The sequence below is a fragment of the Microcaecilia unicolor genome, chromosome 8 (genome assembly GCF_901765095.1).
Source record: "Microcaecilia unicolor chromosome 8, aMicUni1.1, whole genome shotgun sequence".
In the NCBI taxonomy this organism is placed as follows: domain Eukaryota; kingdom Metazoa; phylum Chordata; class Amphibia; order Gymnophiona; family Siphonopidae; genus Microcaecilia; species Microcaecilia unicolor.
Genome location: NC_044038.1, coordinates 127,404,469 through 127,420,011, shown reverse-complemented (window position 1 = coordinate 127,420,011; position 15,543 = coordinate 127,404,469). Strand labels below are relative to the sequence as shown.

Genomic DNA, 15,543 nt, shown 5'->3' with positions numbered 1-15,543 from the left:
TCCTGGTGGGTCTGGACCTGGCCCAGACGTCCCTGGTAGGCGGACTTGATCAGGCTCTCAGTCGACGATCCTCTGCGGCTGCCAGTGGAGCAGGGCCTGTTACATCAGGGTCCCGTGGTGATGGAGGATCCCTCCCCCTTTGGTCTTACGGCCTGGCTATTGAGCGGCAGCGTCTGAGAAAGAAGGGCTTCTCAGACAAGGTCATCGCCACTATGCTGAGAGCGAGGAAAGCGCTCTACTTCTACTGCTTACGCCAGGGTTTGGCGTATCTTTGCAGCGTGGTGTGAAGCAGGCTCACTTTCTCCCTTCACTGCTCCAATTTCTTCAGTGTTGGCGTTCCTGCAAGAAGGTCTGGAAAAAGGCCTGTCGCTCAGTTCCCTTAAAGTCCAGGTAGCGGCTCTGGCTTGCTTCAGGGGCCGCCTGAAGGGTGCTTCCCTGGCTTCGCAGCCAGATGTGGTGCGCTTTCTCAAGGGAGTTAATCACCTGCGCCCTCCTCTGCACTCAGTGGTGCTTGCGTGGAATCTCAACCTGGTGCTAAGAGCATTGCAGAAGCCGCCTTTGAACCCTTGTCGAGGGCATCTCTGAAAGACCTGACGTTGAAAGCAGTCTTTTTGGTGGCTATCACTTCAGCCAGAGAGTTTCCGAGCTCCAGGCACTCTCATGTCGAGAGCCTTTTCTGCAGTTCACTGAGGCAGGAGTGACTATTCGCACAGTGCCTTCCTTCCTGCCCAAGATTGTTTCTCGCTTCCATGTGAATCAGCAGCTCTGTCTCCCTTCCTTTCGTAGGGAGGACTACCCAGAGGAATACTCTGCTCTCAAATATCTGGATGTGAGACGAGTCATCATCAGATACTTGGAAGTGACCAATGATTTCCGGAAATCGGATCATCTGTTTGTCCTGTTTGCAGGTCCTCGTAAGGGTCTGCAGGCTGCTAAGCCTACAGTGGCAAGATGGGTCAAGGAAGCCATTGCAGCGGCTTATGTGGCCGCGGGGAGGTGCCGCCTATCCAGCTGAAGGCTCACTCCACTAGAGCTCAGGCGGCCTCGATGGCAGAGGCCGGGTCCGTCTCCTTGGAAGAGATTTGCAAGGCGGCAACTTGGGCTTCGGCCCATACCTTCTCCAGGCATTACCGCTTGACTGTGGCTGCTCGGGCGGAGGCCCGGTTTGGAGCTTCAGTGTTGCGGTCAGGGATTTCAATGTCCCGCCCTGGGTGAGTACTGCTTCGGTACATCCCACCAGTCCTATGGATTGATCAGCATGATGATATGGAAGGTAAAATTATGTATCATACCTGATAATTTTCTTTCCATTAATCATAGCTGATCAATCCATAGCCCCTCCCAGATATCTGTACTGTTTATATTCTGGTTGCATTTCAGGTTCAAGTTTAGTCTTCAGTTCCTGTTCAGGAGGACTTCGTGTTCAAGTTTTTCAATGAATTCTTCAAGAGTTGAGACGAGTTTGTGTTACAGTGAGCTGCTGCATTTCTCTCCCCTCCGTTTTACGGGGCTGGATTGAGACTTAAATTCTGCCGCGCTCCCTCCCGCTTCGTGCGGCAGTAGGGCAGCTTTGTACCCCTCCCGCTTCGGCGGTGTTAGGTCAGTCAGCTCCTCCCGCGGTTGCGGTTGCAGGATAAGCCAGATCCCCCCGCATCGGCGGGGTGGTGTCCCTCCCCCGCTCCGCGGGGATGAGCTGTACGGATTCCCCTCCCCCACTTGTGTGGGGATGAGCTGGGTTAATTCCCTCCCCCGTTTCGGCGGTGGTGAGCTGGGGCAGAGTGTCCCTTTGTGGGTGTAATTCTCTAAGTGCTGAGTCCTGCGGATGGAGCTTGGATATCGACATACTGAGGAGTTTCCGGCAGCACATGACCCATATAGGGAGGCAAAAGGATTGCTCTCTATCTCCACCTGCTGGTAGATGGACACAACCCACCAGTCTATGGATTGATCAGCTATGATTAATGGAAAGAAATTATCAGGTATGAATACATAATTTTACCTTAGCTGAACTGTGCCCCACAAGATTCACTATCCTGCACCAGCCAAGACGAGGGAAGCAGGTGGAGGGGTAGCAGTCCTGATCTGAGAGACAATCAAACTGGATAGTGTTTCCATCTCCCACCTATCTGAGACGGAATGCGGCTGCTTGTGGTCTTCAGAGCACCTCACAACAACTCATCTGTGCAAGAACTGCTAAATCTCCAGACGTCACTACTGCCTTCCTCAATACGATGGCAGCCTCTAGGATTCACTCAAGTGATCAAAATCTTCAACCCATGAAAAGGGCCATATGCTAGACTTGGTGTTCTACAAAGGGGTCGACATTTTTGAACACAAAAGGCTGGTAGCATCAAGATAACACTCCTGTCATGGATTGATCATTTTTCTAATCAAATTATTAATCACTGCCTAAAACAGATGGGCCCAAACATAGTTGGAAGGAAATTTGTGGCATGAGAAATCTGACTGCTGATAACTTCCTAGAGGCCTTGTCCTACCTCCATGTGGATGAGAAATGGCATTAGAATGCATGCTTAGCAGTGGCATTAGAAAATAGGCCCCTGTAAAGAAGGTCCTGTACTCTGTGCACAGTCATTCTCCTTGGTTTTTTACCAGAACGACAGGTCCTTAAGTATCTCGGACATCAACTTGAAGAGAATTGCGAAAATTCAATGAAGGGCTTAACTGTAAGAAAGACGTGCGTGTTTTGTCCAATGTCTGAACTTGGCCGAAGAGCTATGGCTACCAAACCCAGTATGCAGACTCTACCCACCGTTGCCGAGTTATTGTGTAGTTTGAAGTGATTCGGTTCACGGGGGCACTCGGAGGGGGAGCAAATCTCCATCCCTTAAAATGAATAGGCTGCAGGTCAGAAAGTTCTTTCTTGCTGTTGCTAGCGATGCACTGCTTGGGACAGGGTGAGGTCTCAGACTGGTATGGAGAAGCATGATAGCAGCTGTGTGGTTGTCCATCATTGTCCAATACCCTCTTCCCTAACAATTTCAATATAATGGAGGTTCAGAAACTGCTGGGAGTAGGGTAGGGAGAAAGAATTGGGGTCAGGCTGGGAAAGTGTGTGTGTGCATGAATTCACTACACCCTCCAAAGTCCATGAGATGAGACAGACTACTAAGCGACAAACTGAAGGGTTGGGAGACTGTGACAGAGACCATTTGTGACAGAGTGAGGGCTCAGAACACTGGTGGGGAGAAACCATACTGCAGCTGTACAGTTGTCCTCTTGTTCTCTAAATACCCTCTTCCATAATTTCAGTACAAGAGGGTTCAGACTGAGACTGCTGGGAACAGGGTACAGAGAAAGTATGGGGTCAGGCTGGGAAGTGTGTGTCCATGTATGAAATCACGACCCTGCCAGGGACTGCTCCACGAAAAGGGCGGGAAACTGAATTTCAATATGCCCTTGAAAAGAAGGCTGTTAACAGGAAATGGTGAAAGCTAAACGGCAGGCACTTGCTAGATTGAAAGAAAAAATAATCAAGAAAACCAACCTAAACAAATTGATCAGAAAGAAAAGTTTGTGCTAGGTAAGGGAGCATTAAACTCAGTCACCCGTTCTCACACATCTTTCAGCAAAACAACCAGAATCTCACACCCCAGAATAGTGCACCCACTCACCCCTCAGTACCACACTCCCACCGACACTTGTTCTTACATACCCCAGATTAGTACCCCTCAGCATACTTATACAGTGTTATTTACGCACAAATAAAACCTTCATTTCTCAATTACAAAATACTGTCGCTGAACAACGCCAGCGGGGTCAGCTAGTATGGCTATGTACCGCCAAAAAAAAAAAAAACTATCTCAACACATTGAACAAGCTGCAATTCAACCAAGGAACTATTTAAAATAGTAAGCCGCCTACTGCAAACACTACTATAGAACCAGCCTTCCCAATCACAATAATTTTGCCACATATTTTGCTAACAAAATTAAAGGATCCCATCAGGATCTACAGTCCCATCAAAGCTCCCACCAGCTGATGAGAACACTCATCTCCCCCACCACACACAGCCATGGTGGGACTCATTCAACTGTCACAGAAGAAGCTCTTGAAAAACCTCCTGAAAGGTCTATGGCCAATAACCTGTCCTCTTGATCCCTGCCCACCAAGCTAGTACAGCAAGCAAGGATAGGCTTTGTTAAAGGGCTACTAAAATGAATTCCTCGCTTGTGGAAAGGTGGCTGCCAACAACACTAAAGAGGTTGTGGTGTGCCCCCTACCATAAAAGAGATACCTTTGACCAGGATAAGCGCAAACTACCGACCAGTCTTAACATTCCTTTCCTGTCAAAACTTATAGAACAGACAGTCTGACGTTGGTTTAGCCAATATTCATTTATTTATTAGGATTTATTTACCGCCTTTTTGAAGGGAATTCACTCAAGGTGGTGTACAGTAAGAATAGATCAATCATGAGCAGTAGCAATTAGAGCAGTAAAAATATTTGAACAATACAAAGTATGGCATGGTATACTACTTGAAATGACAATACAATATGTACTAGAACATTATAATTGGTAGTGAGGGGTAAGGCAAAGTTGTAACATATAGATGAGTAAGAACGTAGGAAGAATTAGAAAGTAAGGTGATTGATTTGATGAAAGTTGCACGTGAGGTCAGAGAGATGGTTAAATATTATCTCAGCTAGGGGAGGAGTGGATAAACATGTCCCGCTGCAGTATGTGCAGCCCGAGTCAATCCCTGTGTGTGTGTGTGAGTGAGACTAACAAGTTAGTTTCTTCTTCCATTAAAGGCTTGGTTGAAGAGCCAAGCTTTCACCTGCTTTCTGAAGTAGCCAGTTGTTGAATTGAATGCAATCTGGCTTCATACCTGGGTATGGAACAGAACTCAGTCCTCAGTCATGTGTCCCTTCTTGATGATCTGCACAGAAACCATGACAAGGAATCTTTCTCGGTACTAGTGTTGCTGGATTTCTCAGCAGCCTTTGACAGTGGATCATAATTTGCTTATAAGACTGGCAGAAACAGATATCGGTGGCATAGTATTTGCATGGTTCAAATCCTATTTGTTAGACAGTCAGCTCTGGTCGGCCACAGTATATCATTACCTTGGGCATTGAACTGATTCTTCAGGCATGGAATGCTACTGGAGACCACACAAGACTTCAGCAAACAGATTGAATGAATGTCATGACTGCCCCTGATGCAGGCTGGCATTGAAACATGTTGGGCTGTATCGTGACAAAGCAACAAGCAGGACTGTAGAGTTATTTTTAAAACTACTTTACTGAAGAGCTTTAGAACTGAACCAGTTATTGATTCCTTCAACTGTTAACTGTTGACAAAGATCGTCTTTTGACCTCTGATGCAGGCACATTCCTGTGCTGAAACACAGCTGTGTTGGACTGTTTGAATATTTTGGATATTAGCAACTAAAGAATCTGGTTCCTACATTTGATTGACTCCACTTTTTTGTTTCATCTTTAGTTCATTACTTCTGTGGAGTTTTTTTTCCTTCTTTGTTTTGCACTGCATTGGGTTGCCACAGGAGTCATCTGTACTGCTCCCATTTTATCTATCTGAAGCCTCTGGCTAAGCTGCTTCAGTCAATGGACACACAATTCTATATCTATGCTGATGATGTGAAGTTACTCATATCCATCAGATCTACCCACAAGTTTGAGTAAATTGACTGCCTGTCTAACCGTAACTCAGGAATGGGCAAAAATAATACACTGCCTGAACCCAAGAAAATCAGATTTGGGTACGTAACCACAAGCAGACAAATACTTGACCCCAAAATATGGTTTGGGAACTATGAACTCTCCCTAAAATCACAGGCCAGGAATCTTGGGATACTGCTAGAATTCATCACTCACTCTGATCCTGAAAATTCTGTGGCAGCTACGAAATCTCTCTTCATATATTGAAAAGATGAGTTATCAGCCATGATAATATTGACTAGACTACTGTAATGCCCTGTACACTGGTCAACCAGAGTTTGCACTCAACTCCAACTAACTCAGAAGCTGCAGGTGGCATGACCACATCACACTCTTTAAGCAAAATCTTCATTGGCTACCAGTACCTTACAGGGCTAAATTTTAAAATTCCAGTTTTTCAAGGTCCTCTGACCAAAATGGCTAGAGCACTTGTCGGCTGTTTAGACACCTATGAGACCTCTAAAGTCCTCTGAAGGAGCATCACTATACCCTCATCAGAAGAAATTGTACAATGTGATACCAATTCAGTGAGCCTCCCAGAGGGACTACATCTACCTCAAGACTACCTCTACTTCAGGAAGCAGGTGAAAGCCTGGTCTTCTCCCAATCTCTATATATAAAAGGCACCACCAATGTTCTAAATGAAGCCTCCAGCCGGAAGTGTGAAGGGGGAGAGAGATCCGGTTTCCCATGAGTGTCTGCCCCGCCCTCGCTCTCTCTGTAACACAGTGAAGGAAAACACAGCAAAGCACGAAATCAAATTACTCTCTCTGTAACAGTGAAGGACTCAGAGGGGGGAGGGGAGAGAGGGCAGAAGCCCTCACTATCTCTGTAACACAGCACAGCAGGAAACTTAACACTGAAGGACTCGACTCCAAGGGGGGAGGGGACAGAGAGGACAGACAGCACAGGGGAAGGGAGAGAGGGCAGGGACACACACCACTCCACATGCACACAGAAGAAAACCTTGCTAGCCCCCGTTTCATTTGCATCAGAAACGGGGCTTTTTTACTAGTTTTTTAATATAGTGACTGACTATACACTCATTCCACACCTGGACTAGCTTGCTGTACACACCCAGTACCTTAGATCAGCTCTTCATATCTTGTTTAACTATACAAAGAACTTGCCTTGAGTTTAGCCAACTGACCCTATGCTATCCATCTTGTTCCCATCTATGTATTTGCACTTGGGCCCCCTCAACTACATGTGATTGCCTGGGACCCTGCCCAGAACAAGATCATACTTTGTCCTTTATTTTCAGCTCTAGGAGACCAAGGGAAAGAAATACACACGCGCGCACACACACACACACACATACACATACAAAAAAAATATATATATATAGATCAAAGGCCTCTGGGAGAGAGAAATGAGGTGAGGCCACCCAAAACTGTCTCAAAATCCCTCAAGTCCTCTGCTCTTTTATTAAGAATGCATTGTCATAAATTAACTGGTTACATCACAAATTATGAGACACAAACTTTGAAAAAATGCACTGGCTAGATATATTCAGCTTCTATCAGCATTCTAAAGAGCAAAGGTCAGACAACTGCTAGCTATTTTGGTAAAGATCATTATCATTCTGGTAAAGATCATTAACATATTGTAGGAATATGGACCTAACACATTAGTCCATATTGCATCTGCGTGCTCATACATCTGCATATTTCTTTCTTACTTCCCTATTCCCTTCCAAACATATATGTTCTTAGTGACACTTCCCAGCATCTGACAAAACATTCGTTACTTAAGCTTGTTGATACTGTTAATTCAGCAAGTGTCAGCAATCTGTAACTAGGTTAAATGCATGTGTCCGATTCTGTCTTAAAATGATCTCTTTCACATTTTTAATGCTTAACTCTTGATATCCCTTCTGAACTGGGGGTTCTGCTACTTTCATAATACATCCTTATATCACATGGTAAGCTGTATTGTAGAAAAGCATTAGCATTATATATTCTAATGTGTGCTTATTAGGTGCTTCATTGGTATTATGCTGACATATATCTGTTAAATGTAGTGCTGTTAAATGTGTATATTTTTATTCTATTTCATAGTAGTCCTATTATCAGGTTTCAAGTTTACTTGGTATTTATATTTGGTCATTTTAGTATTGTTATGCTGTTAAAATTGTAAGTTTTATGTTAAACGGAACCTGCTGTACCACCACCTTGGGTGCATCTCTTCATAAAGGCGGTTCCTAAATTCCATAGTAAACCCTAATAGGCAAACCAGTTGGAGGTGCAGCATTTTGCAGTGCCCGAAATCTTGCAGGTGGTAATCCAATGAACACCAAACAGTGGCATTGAGCAGGATTGAGTAACTGTGTGAATTTTTTTTTTTTTTTAATATCATGATAGTATGCACTGTCTGGTTGGCAGAGTAATTTGCAACTACAGTATTTACATTTATATAACACCAAGAAAAGAGGTACAGAAAAGCCACCGCAACAATCCAGATGTCAGAAAAGAAGCAACCAAAAAACCACCAGTGGCCTTTGAGGTTTATAAAAAGCAACCTAGAATGCTCAATATTTTGAATAGCCAAGTAATGGTGCTCATAATCATACTGCCAGACCATACTGAACAGACAGGAGCAAATGTTAAGCTCATGGAATATTTGATCCACCAACGAGCCATTTATTGACATACAGGCTGTACATTGAGGAAAAGTGTGAAACAGAGTACTTAAAATAAATCTGAAAATAATGCAGAAAGACTGGAAAAAATATTCTATAGTGAAATAAACAATTAAGGAGTGTTTCTAGACTGGTCTGGTCAGACGAAAGGAAAGAAAATTCTTAGGTAAGGCATAATTTTTCCTTCCTTTTTCGTCCAGACTAGTCCAGAACAAGTGGGATGTAGCAAGCACATAAATGGGAAGGTTTCTACTGCTGTGGTATAGGCTGTTTTATTTGTCCAGCAATTTGGGCTTGTGAATGCATGACCCCTGATAATCTTGATTGCTAAAATACAACCTTTATTGGGTCTCTTTAATAATTTGATTCACTGATCAGTAAGACCATTGGCATATTTTCTGGTTGTTGTCTTTGCTCTTATTTTTTCTCTATTTTATGGCAGAGATTTGTTATGGGAGGGGGGGAGGTTGGGGGAGTCCCCTGGCTCTACTATAAGCCTATTACAAAAGCTACGACTCTGCTCCCAACCATCTTTTTTTAGTTGACGTGTATGGTTTCGGGGTGGTCTTGAGCATGGACTTCCATTGCAAACAGATTAGTTAGATTTCATGTGTAGTCCCATTCTATTCCAGCCCCTTCTCAGCCCTAATCATCACAGGGGAAAAAAAAAACTAGAGATGCATGACTTTTATTTAACATACTACAGTGTTAATTAAAAGTGAGGCGTTCTGTCTGTCACTATGTCTGTGGTAATTACCAGTATTTTAATTCGATTTTTCACCAGCTAACTGCTTTTTGCATTAGGATTGCAGTCTATGACTTGGGTGGTGGCACATTTGATATTTCAATCCTGGAAATACAGAAGGGAGTGTTTGAAGTGAAATCTACCAATGGTGATACTTTCTTGGGTGGTGAAGACTTCGACCAGGCCTTGCTCCAGTACATTGTCAAGGAGTTCAAACGAGAGGTTAGTGGTCACACTCTGTTCACAAACCATCTTAGAACTAGCTGTTGATTTGGCATTGATATAGCACCCTAAATCAGTACATTTACAATTGACATAAAGTTCAGTGCCACAATCCTGATGCTTTTTTTGGACATTGTGTTACAATCTTATTGCAGCCATTATTCATGTACTGACAGAGTTTCTGAAAGAACTGTGTTGCTTTCTTAGACTGGTGTGGACCTGACAAAAGACAATATGGGCGCTCCAGAGAGTGAGAGAAGCATCAGAAAAAGCTAAATGTGAGCTGTCCTCATCAGTACAGGTAAAAGGCCAACATGCTGAATAAGGGAGGAAATTAAAACACATTATAGATCTCATTTTAAAGTTAAAACCACAGTTTACTTGCAGCTTTGTTTGTACCAGCTCAGCTTGCTTGTACACGGTGTCCTTTGCTGTGCAATAAAACAGTTGCAGATGAGAACATACTGAATTTTTTTTTTTTTATAGCTACTTTCCTTGTCATCAACAGCAGATGAATCCATTAACTGATGGGGTTGTATCCGCCTACCAGCAGGTGGAGATAGAGAACAGTGAAAGCACATGGTGTTCTAGGACGCCCAACCCCTCTGCCTTCAGTATATCTCTATCTCCCAGCAGGTGTGTACGTCGGATTTCTGCCTGGGTGGCTTCTGTGCCTTGTCAGTAGAGCACGGGGTGTTGTGGCTGGTGGTGCCCACTTTAAAGGCATACTTGGTTTTCCCTGTCCCTGCCTTACCCCATTTCCCCTCCTCCCAGAGTTCCTCTGTGGCTGCCTGCCTCTAGCTTTCCTCACAGTAAAAAAAAAAAAAAAAAAACAGAGAGGCTTTCTCCTGAGCTCCTGATTCGGTGCAGCGTCACCGCAGCTTGTTTGACTCGGTCTGCTGAGGTGAGAGTGGTGCCTAGCTCCTCCGGGGAGATTCCCACTTGACAGCGCTCTGTGCGGGGTAAGGTTTGGTGCGAAGACGCAATTTGTTTTCTGTATTTGATGGCTGCTGAAGGGGTTAAGCGCTGCTCCTACTGTGGGAAAACGCAGATCAGCAGCGGGGCTTTGCAGCACATGCTGCCTAGATGCTAATGCTGGCACGAGCATGGCGGGTGGTAATTCTTCCCGCCCGCCGGAGTTGGCAGTAGCCACCATTTTGGAGGCGCTGCGTGACTCAACCCTCGCAGTTGCGGAGGGGTCTGAGTGCAGGGGGACGCCTCGTTTTGAGGTTTCTAGAGGAGCTTTTGCCTCCACTTCCCCCAATGTGAGTTTTTCGCCCCTGAATTTGTGCTGTTGATTCATAAGGCTTTTATGTTAAAAACAGCACTGCCTGAGGCTCCTGACAATTCCTGTCGGTCTGTGTTGCCTCCGGTTCTTTATAGCCCAGCGTCTGCTGGAGACTTTATTTCTTCCCCTGAGCTTTTGGCTGACGCTAAGCGTAGACGAGTGAATACCCCGTCTGAGGGGGACTCTTCACTCTGTTCTCCCCCGTGGTCTAGTTTCGGGGAGTCTGAGGGGTTTGGCAGGCTCTCACGGACTGATGATCCAGATGAGGGTGGCTGCTTGCCACAGGAGTTGGATGACCCTAAAGCAGTTCGGATTTTCCACCACAACGAGCTGCCAGCTCTCATTCTGATGCCTTACAGGCCCTTTGTATTGAAGATCCTGATGAGGTGCTGCCTCTTCTATTACTCCTAGAATGGCCAGCACTAAAGCCTTCTCAGGCTTTTCCCGTGCATGCTTCCATCCAAGAGCTTATTTCAGCTCAATGGTCTGACCCTGATGGTTCCTTGAAGGTGGCCAGGGCTATGTGTCACCTTTACCCCCTGAGGGAAAGTCAGTTGACCCTCTTTGGGATGCTTAAGTGGATGCTTTAGTCACGGCTGTGACTAAAAAGACTACTCTCCCGGTGGAGGGAGGGGTCGCTTTGAAAGATATGCAGGACCGGCGGCTGGAATCCGCGCAGAAGCGGTCCTTTGATATCTCGAGCCTTTCTTACGGGCGGCTATTTGCAGTTCCTATGCAGCCCGGGCCTGCCTTTCCTGGTTGCTGCAGGCAGTTGAGCAGCCCGCCGATGGAGCGGGTTCCCCTCGCTGAGGACGGCCTGCATACGGAGTCTGCCCTGTCTTTTTTGGCTGATACCCTTTATGATCTGGTCAGAGCTTTGGCTAAGCAGATGTCTGTGGCAGTTGCTGCCCGCCGCCTCCTTTGGCTCTGGCATTGGGCGGCTGACATGGCCTTTAAACAAAGGCTGGTGAGGTTACCCTTTCGGGGCCTTCTTTTATTTGGGGAGGATTGGAGAAGATTGTTAAGGACCTAGGGGACTCTAGTCCCAACAGTTGCCTGAGGATAGGCCAGTGCCTTCTTCCAAAAGTCTTTCTTTTCCATCTTCTTCCAGGCCACGTTTTCGAAAAGCTGACAGGTATCACCCGGGCGCTCTGCGGGGTTGGTCAACGTGCCCGTTTCCAGCAAGAGGAACTCCTTTCATTTGGACAAACGCGCTGCGGCATCCGGGCAACATCCAGGAGTTCAGGGGCATCCTCCACATGATGGGGTGCTGGTCCACTCGTCGGTTCCCGCAGTAGGGGGTCGTCTCTCCCTCTTTTTCGAGGAGCGGACCAGATTACTTCGGTTCAGTGGGTCCTAGACCTGATCAGAGAAGGTTACCGACTAGAATTTGCCGTCCAAGTAGGAGACGCGTTTTTGGAGTTCCGATGCGGCACTGCCGTCAAGCGGGTGGCAGTATGCGAGACCTTGCAGGTGTTGCTGAAGCTCGGAGCAGTGGTTCCGGTTCCTCCTGTCAAACTTGGCTGCGGTCACTGCTCCCTCTATTTTGTGGTGCCTCAAAGGCGGGTCGTTCAGACCTCTCCTCGACTTATGCAGTCAATGAGGCCTTAGGAGTGCGACACTTCTGCATGGAAACCCTGCGTCTCACGTCTCTGGACCTCGAGGACGCATACTTGCATATTCCCATCTGGCCGCCGCATCAAGCGGTTCTCTGGTTTGCCTTGAGCCAACATTTTCAGTTTCGTGCCTTGCCTTCGGCCTGGCGACTGCCCCTCGGACTTTTTCCAAGGTCATGGTGGTAGTGGCTGCCTTTCTCAGGCGAGAGGGTATGAGAATTCACCCTTATCTCGACGACTAGCTCATTAGAGCGGATTCGGCAGACAAGAGTCGACTTGCCACAGCCAGAGTTGTTACAGTTCTTCAGACTCTGGGCTGGGTAGTCAATATGCCCAATGTCACCTGACCCCCCACCCCTTCTCAGTCTCTTGAGTATTTGGGGTCCGGTTCGACACGGATTTGGGGGTTCGTTTTCTTTCCCGACAGCAGGTGGCTCATGCTTCAGAATCAAGTCCGCCCACTCCTGCGGATGCCTCTCCCTCGAGCTTGGGACTTTGTTCAGCTCCTGGGATTGATGAGGGCCACCATAGAGGTGGTTCCCTGGGCGAGAGCTCACATGAGACCGCTGCAGCTTGCTCTGCTTCAGCAATGCTCTCCAATTTCCCAGGAATACCAACGCAGACTACGGTGGCTTCCTGCGGCCCAGCGCAGTATGGATTGGTGGCTTTCCGACAGCATGCTGCAGCAGGGGATGCCACTGGCTCTTCCTTTTTGGTGTCTGGTGATAACGGATGCCAGCCTTTTGGGCTGGGGAGTGCATTGCCGGGGACACTATGCTCAGAGTATGTGGCCCACCGCGGAAGCAGGATGGTCCGTCAATCGCTTGGAACTCAGAGCAATATTTCGGGCTCTTCTGGCCTTCCACAGGATGCTGAAGGATCTTCCTGTCCGAGTTCTGTCGGACAACACGACAGCAGTGGCCTACATCAATCGCCAGGGCGGCACAGTGCAGGGCCCTGGCTGCGGAGGCGTCTCAGATCTGGGACTGGGGCCGAGCGTCACCTAGAGCTGCTGTCCGTGGCTCACATAGCAGGTCAGAGCAACGTGCTAGCCGATTTCCTCAGCACACATCAAATGGACCCGGCGGAATGGGAACTGGCAGACGAAGTTTTTCTTCAGATTTGTGCCAAATTGGGGGCTCCAGGCTTGGATCTCATGGCGTCAAGCGTAAACGCCAAAGTCCCTCGCTTTTTCAGCAGAAGGAGAGATCCTCACTTGGCGGGGTTGGATTATTTGGCTCAAACTGGCCCTCGGGCCTCCTGTATGTGTTCCCTCCTTGGCCCTTGATAGGGCGAGTACTACTTCGGATTCGCCTGCACGAGGATTGGGTGATTCTCATCGCCCAGGATTGGCCAAGGCGTCCCTGGGTCACGTATCTCCAGCGGATGCTGGTGGACGTGCCTCTTCCTTTGCCTCGGGTTCCGAACCTGTTAGTTCAGGGTCCGGTGACTATGGAAGATCCTTGCCGCTTTGGTCTTACGGCCTGGCTCTTGAGAGGGCGCAATTGAGGAACAAGGGCTATTCTAATAAGGTTATTTGCTATGCTCTTGCAGGCTCGCACGCGGTATCCTCTGTGACTTATGCTCGGATCTGGCGCACTTGAGGCGTGGTGTACGCCAAAGTCTATCTCGCCGACTCTGGCAACAGTCTCGCTCTTGCTGGACTTTTTGTAGGACGGGCTACAAAAGGACCTGGCCTACAATTCCCTTAGAGTTCAAGTGGCAGCGTTGGCCTGCTTCTGGGGAAAGTCATCTCCGGATTGTCCCTGGCTGCTCATCCGGATATTCTCCGTTTTCTCAGAGGGGCGCTTCGTCTCCATCCTCCTTTGCGGTTGCCTTGTCCGGCTTGTAACCTGGGGCTCGTGTTGAAGGCGCTCCAGTGATCTCCGTTTGAGCCTCTTAAACGGGTCTTCTGAGAAGGATGTGACTCTCAAGACAGTTTTTTAGTGGCAATAACGTCTGCTAGAAGAGTGAGCTTCAGGGCTCTTTCTTGTCTAGATCCTTTTCTGCAGTTCTCGGAATCTGGGGTAATTGTTCGTACGGTGCCTTCTTTTCTGCCTAAGGTGGTTTCAGCTTTTCTCCTCAACCAGCCCATCTTTCTTCCTTCCTTCTCTAAGGCGTTTCTGGACTCCTTTGAGCAATTGCGCCTTTTGGATGTTCACAGGTCTCTGTGGCAGTGTCTGCAGATGTCAATGAGTTAGGAATTCTGATCATTTATTTCTGTTGGCATGTCCCCGACAGGGGTTTCTGGTGTCTAAGGCCACTATAGCCCGCTGGCTTAAGGAACTCATTTTTTCTGCTTATCTGCTTTCAGGTTGGTCGCCGCCTGAAGCGTTTAAAGCGCACTCTACGAGGGCAATGTCCTCTTCGTGGGCTGAAACGGGTGGCTCTCTTCAAGAGATCTGTCGTGCAGCTACCTGGGCTTCTCAGCTCTCTTTCATGCGGCATTACAGGCTGGATGTGGCAGCGCGGCAGGATGCGCATTTTGGAGTGCAAGTGCTTGCTCGAGTAGTTGCCTGTTCCCACCCTAAGTAGGGATTGCTTTGGTACATCACATCAATTAATGGATTCACTGCTGTTGACAAGGAAGGGAAAATTAGGTTCTTTCCTTGATAATTTTCTTTCCTTTAGTCACAGCAGATGAATCCATGATCCCTCCCTGTCTGACTTTAGTTTTTGTACAGATGTTGCATACAGACATTGTGCCTCATCAGGAGTACTTGAAGACAAGCTATCAGAGTTTCTACATGCTGTTTTTATTGCGGGAGGTTGATAACGTCCCTCCTTTGTTTGGTTATTGCCCTGGTTCTGGGGCGTTTGTTCTCTGTAAGGAAAGTTCGTTATATTGCCTTTTTTTATTCACTCTGTTTTAGAAATTTCATTTTCTGAAGGCAAAGGGGGCTGGGCGTCCTAGAACACTATGTGCTTTCAGTGTTCTCTATCTCCACCTGCTTGTAGGTGGATACAACCCCATCAGTTAATGTATTCATCTGCTGTGACTAAAGGAAAGAAAATTATCAAGGTAAGAACCTAATTTTTCCTTATGCAGTAGCGCTGTGTTCAATAAATTAAATAAGGCTACATTTCAATTTAAAATTTTTAATGGCAATTAATGGTGGGACCTAGACAGCAGTCCATTGGGAGGGCCCACACATTTCCTTTCCCTCCTCTGCCCCCCCCCCCCCCCCAAAACCACATTAGCTTTCATACCTTTGCTGGTGGGGATGCCGAAGCCCCGCCAGTTGAAGAAATCCACTGCCAAAGCTGAACCCTTCCTCCTTGTACTGCCTCAGTGGGGGTGCCTCCGGCCACTGATGTTTGCTTG

At 47.2% G+C, this 15,543-nt stretch overlaps 1 protein-coding gene across 1 annotated transcript in view; it reads left to right on the top strand.

Moving 5' to 3' along the window:
- HSPA9 (heat shock protein family A (Hsp70) member 9) overlaps positions 1-15,543 on the top strand; it is a 223,531-nt gene that overhangs the window by 130,269 nt on the left and 77,719 nt on the right. Inside the window, 3 exon segments of the mRNA XM_030211606.1 lie at positions 9,152-9,314; positions 9,522-9,551; positions 9,553-9,615. Coding sequence (XP_030067466.1) covers positions 9,152-9,314; positions 9,522-9,551; positions 9,553-9,615 — 256 coding nt within the window.